The sequence below is a fragment of the Mixophyes fleayi genome, chromosome 5 (assembly GCF_038048845.1).
Source record: "Mixophyes fleayi isolate aMixFle1 chromosome 5, aMixFle1.hap1, whole genome shotgun sequence".
Taxonomy (NCBI): domain Eukaryota; kingdom Metazoa; phylum Chordata; class Amphibia; order Anura; family Limnodynastidae; genus Mixophyes; species Mixophyes fleayi.
In genome coordinates this window covers 266,104,435-266,110,434 of record NC_134406.1, presented here as the reverse complement: position 1 = coordinate 266,110,434, position 6,000 = coordinate 266,104,435, and the positions used below count along the sequence as shown (strand labels likewise).

At 37.3% G+C, this 6,000-nt stretch overlaps 1 protein-coding gene across 1 annotated transcript in view; it reads right to left on the bottom strand.

The window, feature by feature from the left end:
• Positions 1-1,381: 1,381 nt before the first annotated feature.
• The window catches only part of LOC142159293 (putative methyltransferase DDB_G0268948), a 196,753-nt gene continuing 192,134 nt past the window's right edge, over positions 1,382-6,000 (bottom strand). The window contains exons 3-4 of the mRNA XM_075214053.1: positions 2,660-2,820; positions 1,382-1,649 (exon numbers count right to left, since the gene is read on the bottom strand). Coding sequence (XP_075070154.1) covers positions 1,397-1,649; positions 2,660-2,820 — 414 coding nt within the window. The 3' untranslated portion in view covers positions 1,382-1,396. The remainder of the gene's footprint in view (positions 1,650-2,659; positions 2,821-6,000) is intronic.

The window sequence follows — 6,000 nt, the reverse complement described above, 5'->3', positions numbered from 1 at the left end:
CAACAGATTTTACATCATCTATTGTATATTATTCATGTGTCTTCTGTGAAATAATACATAAAAATATACATATAAAGGCTGTGGACTATTTCAAGTCACAGCACACAAGTGTTATTACATATTCATATACAATCATGACTGCACTGATATCATCAACTCTCCTAAAGCACTTATTATATTATTAAATAGGTTCCTTTAGAGCTGAATGTTGATTAATTTATTAGACATAAGATAAGCCCTCCCATACTGCGTGTGTGCACAAACAAATGTGTACACATTCATCCGTGTGTGTAGATTTTTGCATATTGTTAACTTGTGACTCTTTATGCCTGAGAGTGGATAACTGGAAATGGAGAATGGGGAAGGGCAGGGGAGGTCAAGCAGAGACTGAGTGCAGGGAGGGCATGTTCACATAATTGTGACACACTTATTCATAATTGTTGACAATATTTTCTCTTGGCTTTATAACACTTCATTACATTATTATGTTGTGACTTTATCATTTAGTACGAACACTGCAAAGTCACATCCCTACGCTATCTTTAGATATAAGTATACATATTTGTGTGCCTGATCGGGTCGGGTACAAATTCCCCATGGTGAAAATAGAGACGGAAATAATACTGACATGAAATTCCTGACAGTCTAAATACCGACATAGAGAAAATACCTATATGTATTAAATATCGGCAGTGTGGTTGCCAACAGTCACAATGCTGGCATTAAAACGACCCGACGCCAGTAAAAAGTGAAATAAATAAATTATTACATGTAAAAGAAAAAGCTAACCCCCCCCCACCTGCCCCCAGTCATATTAACCCTAGTGCTGGTCAGAGGAAAATCCGGGAGACAAACAGCAAGCCCCCTCCCTAGTGGTAATCAGCCCCGTGCTGACAGCAATAGGGCTCTTCCCACACCCCTGCATAGTGAGTGTGGGGTATTAAATGTGTTAAATAAATAAATGAATTAGACATTATTTTACATTGGTTAACTGAAGGTCCCAGCAAGCCTGCACTGCCATAAATAGTCTGGACATGCAGGTTCTTGTAGTATTACAAGCACCAGCATGCCCATGGCTGCCAGAACATGCTGGTACTGGGGGAACCATGGTCTGATCTACATCTGTAGTAAATACTAGTGTTTTTGACCTGGACACATCTTGAGATACAGCCAACTCAACCTATGCACATAAGTACGCCTTTTTATGGAGTTTTCCCTAACGTAATTTTAGTTCGTAAATGCATTCAACTATTAATGATCCCCTTAATGTTTTACATTTATTACCTATCATGCCCCCCAATTAACTCTGTCCAGTTGGAATCTAACATATGAAGTTGCTGTTTGTACATTTGTATTCACTGCATGTGCTCTAAGACCCTGCATACAGTTTGTGGCGTCACATAATCTTATTGATGCAGACAGAAGTAATTCTCACCTCAGTATACATGTTTGTTAGTGTCTGTGAATAATTCTTATATTGTATAATAAATTTTGGAATAAAAGAGTGCAATGCAACGCAGCCTCTATGCTTAAGAACTCGAGCTACTTCTAGCACAAATTTGTCTACAGGAAACCAGTGCGCAGCAACATCTGCATTTAATAGATCCACAGAGGCATCTTCCAAAGGCATCTTCTCAACTGAGGCAACCCTGCAACGAGAAGGAAATGGTGGTCAATCTGTGTACACACATTATTGCACAGTCAGGACCGGCGCAACACGATAAGTGGGGAGTGCAAGCTAGAGGAGTGTCATGCCTGAGAGGTGTTCCACTCTGACTGCCTTCCTTGCTTGTCCAATCCACTGGTCCAATAAATAAAAATACTGTTGATGGTGCCCAGTGCCCTCCTCCCTTGTCAATGACTGCCAGTCGTGGCAACACAGTCAGTGTGGAGTGGCACAAAGAGAAGACAGAAGAGAAGAAGACAGAAGAAAAGAAAGTCATAAAAAAGGTAAGTAAAGAACAGGGTGATGACAGGAGCACAGTGTGATGTAGTGGGCACAGTTTGATACAGGTTGCATGAAGGAGAAAGTGTGATGGAGGAGCAAAAGTATGATGAAGAGGGGGCACAGTGTGATAAAAGAGGGGGGCACAGTGTGATGATGAAGGGATGCATTTTTTTCTGTTCTTTACTTCTCATCAAACTTATTTGCCAAAGACATACAATTTTATTACAAAGAATACATATTCTTCATTTATATTATTCATATAGCAATAAATATTTGCTGTTTAATGCATTTATCTGTATTACTCTCTTTATTAAAATGTATTATATGATTTGCATTAAAAGAAAAGCATTATTGAATAAACAAATAATTTTTTAAAAAAACAAGGGCAAAAATTTATTTTTTGCAGTGGTGCGCAGATATGCTCGCACCAGCCCTGATTACAGACATAGGAGCCGGCTCTATGTGTGTTTGAAAATCCCCAAATATTTGTAATGTCAAAGCCACAAACTATGTCTATACATGACTTTTTTCAGCCAAATGGGGGAGAAGTAACAAGAGCACCCCAAATTGTTTTTATGACTACATATATTTTTAGAGATGGGTCCCATGGCACAGAGGTGCTGTAGAATGATATTTATGATGTTATAGAGACACTTACATAGATGTCCATATTATTGGCAACAAATATTCTTCAAATTTAAGACTACTCACTGGTAAGTAACATTCTCCTGTGGTGTAGATCTTCTTGCTTCAATTATCTGACTCTCACTAATGTCTATTCCAATCACTTTGCTGAAATATTCTGTCAGTGGTCGGGTTGATCTCCCTGTTCCACAACCAGCGTCTACTACCAGTCCAAAGGGTTTCCCCTTCTAAAGGAAAAGAAAAGTTATCCATCCATCCTTATTGTGAGTAAGATCTCTAATTGAAGTTAAGAAAACTCGTCTAAAAACACACTAATTAATAGAACATATGCGACTCTCACTGTTCTTTCTTCTTGTGTTCCAAAATTAAAAACAAGATCCCTCCCTATCTATGGAAGCTTCCTAGCGTCTCAAGACTGTATGAGTATCAATGCGTTTCATCACAGGCTAGATCTCATAGATTTTTCTATACATATCTTTATTTAAATTAATCACAAATATTATAATAAAGCATAGATTCTCCCTTTTTTAATATTAATATCAAACAAAATCATTTTATTGAGCCATATATTATCAGCTTTCTCAGCCTTCCTTCAGCAATCAGTATGTTTTATTAATTTTTCTCAGGGACAGATCACATACAAATAAGGGCTTACCAAAGAGAGCAGAGAGAGAGACTTCACCAGCCTATATTGTTAAACATGCCCTGTACCATCAAACTAGGCAAGCTGGCCAATGGAAGAACTTGACTAGGAGAGATGCCCTAAACTTCTTTCAAAATATATTTCAGAATTCTAAATAACCTGATCAGAAAAAAAATACACATTTTACTCTTTTCAACTAATTAGTAGTAGTCATGTAAGATTTGTGAATTACTGTCTGTTAATGCGTGAATTAAACTTTTGGAAGCAAATTGGATTGGCCATAAAGAAATTCAGTTTAAATGAACATCAATCAATTGTAAGCCCTTGTTATCAGAAAAGAAAGATGCCTTTAATTGCAGGGGATGGGCCTATATGGAAGAACAATGCTTGCCTCATCCGCCCTCATATGTGACAACCAGAGAGTGGTGGGGAAACATGCTCGATGGCTTAGTGGTAAGCAATTTTGCCCCACAGCACTGAGGTCATGATTTCGATTCCTGACCATGGCCTTATCCGTGTGGAGTTTGTATGTTCTCCTCGTTTTTGCGTGGGTGCTTAGTTTTCCTCCCACAATCAAAAAACCTACAACTAGGTTAAATGACTGCTATCAAATTCACCCTAGTCTGTGTTTCTGTCTGCCTGTGTGTATTAGGGATTTTAAACTGTACGCTCCAATAGGGCAGGGACTGATGTGAGTGCGTTCTCTGAACAGCGCTGCAGAATTAGTGACGCTATATATATATATATATATATATATATATATATATATAGATGATGATGTCACACCATGCTCTCCCCTGCTCACATTTGCTCCTATACCACTCTCAGTTGTCATATTTGCCCCAAAACCCCCCTCCCTCCATAGCTGCTGCTGTGTTTATTGGAGAAAGGTTCAGGTATTCACAGCAGCTAGTCCCTGTACTGATCCATGTGCAGAACGCTAATGTGACCATCTGCATGTCAAAGATGTTTTATTTTGGATGAAGACAATTTATTAATATGAAAATATTTACATTGTTTTATCTTATTTTAGTATATCATTTATAATTGATGTGGTTTTATTATGTCATATGTTATATTATATAAGCCTTTCGTGTGAGCTGATAAACAGGATATGAACAGGAATGAAGGAGTTATTCAAAGAACAGATGTTTCCAATCAAGAGATGTTGGAACAAAGAGTTGCCAGAATTTCTTCAGAGTTTCCATTGCATGCAGGGAAGCCGGGGGGGATCAGGATACGTCTATATGCGTTCTCAGCCAATTGTAATATGATATTTGTAGATTGCAGTACAGCCTACTTTTATTGAAACAAAAACGACGTGTCTGGTCTGTTGAAGACCAGAGTTTTCAGCTTTGAAAATGAGCGCTTGCTTATTCTTTTGTAAATAAACAATGATATAATTTTATTCTTAAAGTCTATTTTGCTGAAGGAATTATTTTATTACTTTATTAATTGGACGCACTGCTGAGATTCCTCAACATGATTCGATTTGGACAAAGAATATTTGGATTTCTAATTTTGAAATACATGGTCGACGATTTTTTATTTTATAAAGGAAGGTTAGTTTTTGCCGATCCTTTTGAAATAGAGAGATCTATACCATGGATTGCAAACTGGTTATCTTGTGTTTTTTTCCAATAAGATTTGTGTTGCAGAAATGAGAACTTTTAGCTTATTATTATTTTTGTTTATAGCAGGCTTGTCCAACCTGCGGCCCTCCAGATGTTTGTGAAACTACAAATCCCAGCATGCCCTTCCAGCTATTAACAGGTTGCCTACTGGCAAAGCATGCTGGGGCTTGTAGTTTCACAACACCTGGAGGGCCGCAGGTTGGACAGGCCTGGTTTATAGTAACTGTAATAGAATTTAAAAGTAGGAGTTTAAAGTGTTACATTTTTCTGTCTGCTACTTTGCTAAACAGTACATTATATGTATTTCTGTTATTGGAATGTAGGCAATATAAAAATTTGCCTGAAGTACAGGGGAGGCTGCTATGTGAACTGCTTATCTGAGAATGAATGTGTTAATGAGTGTTGAGAAGTTAAGAGATAAAATAAAGAGTTAATAAATCTACGTAGTCACTGAATACAGTTTTGAGATTGAGGCTATCTCTCAGACGAGAGGCCTAATGGACTTTCTGGATAGTGGGACTGCCCGACCACTATCGATTGAATGCGCACTGCGGGACGCATTTCAACTTGAGAAATTTGGACTTGCGTACTGCAGAGTCCAGTTCTTAAAATAAAATAAAATTAAAATAAAGATGAATATAAAATATAATGAGCGATTTATGTACTGCGGGGGATAAATCCTCAGTGAAGTATGAGAAAGATTGTCAATAGGTTTAGATAGAAAAATAAGTTTAATTTTGTAAAACTGCGGGGTTACAAACGTGTGTAAGGCTGTATGAATATGACTAATTATTGTGATAAGCAGTTTCCAAGTGCAGGGTCTTTTGATAAAAAAAAATCTGGATAATGTGCAAACAGAAATTGAGAAATTGAAAAATCAGAAAACAAAGTTATTGGCATATTAAAGTATTGTTTAACAGAGGAAAAAGAGCTAAGATCTGATAAAAAAAAATAGTGCTTTACAGTCACCTGAATCTGATCTAGGTGATTCTGAAACAGTTATGTCTGAAAAGACACAGGATAACAATAAAATTGTAGAGAAGTATCCCAATAAAAAGTAATTTAATAGGGAGTGGCTGCACTACCAGAAGTAACCAATAGATGGCGTAGGGGCTGCTTTAGTACAAAAG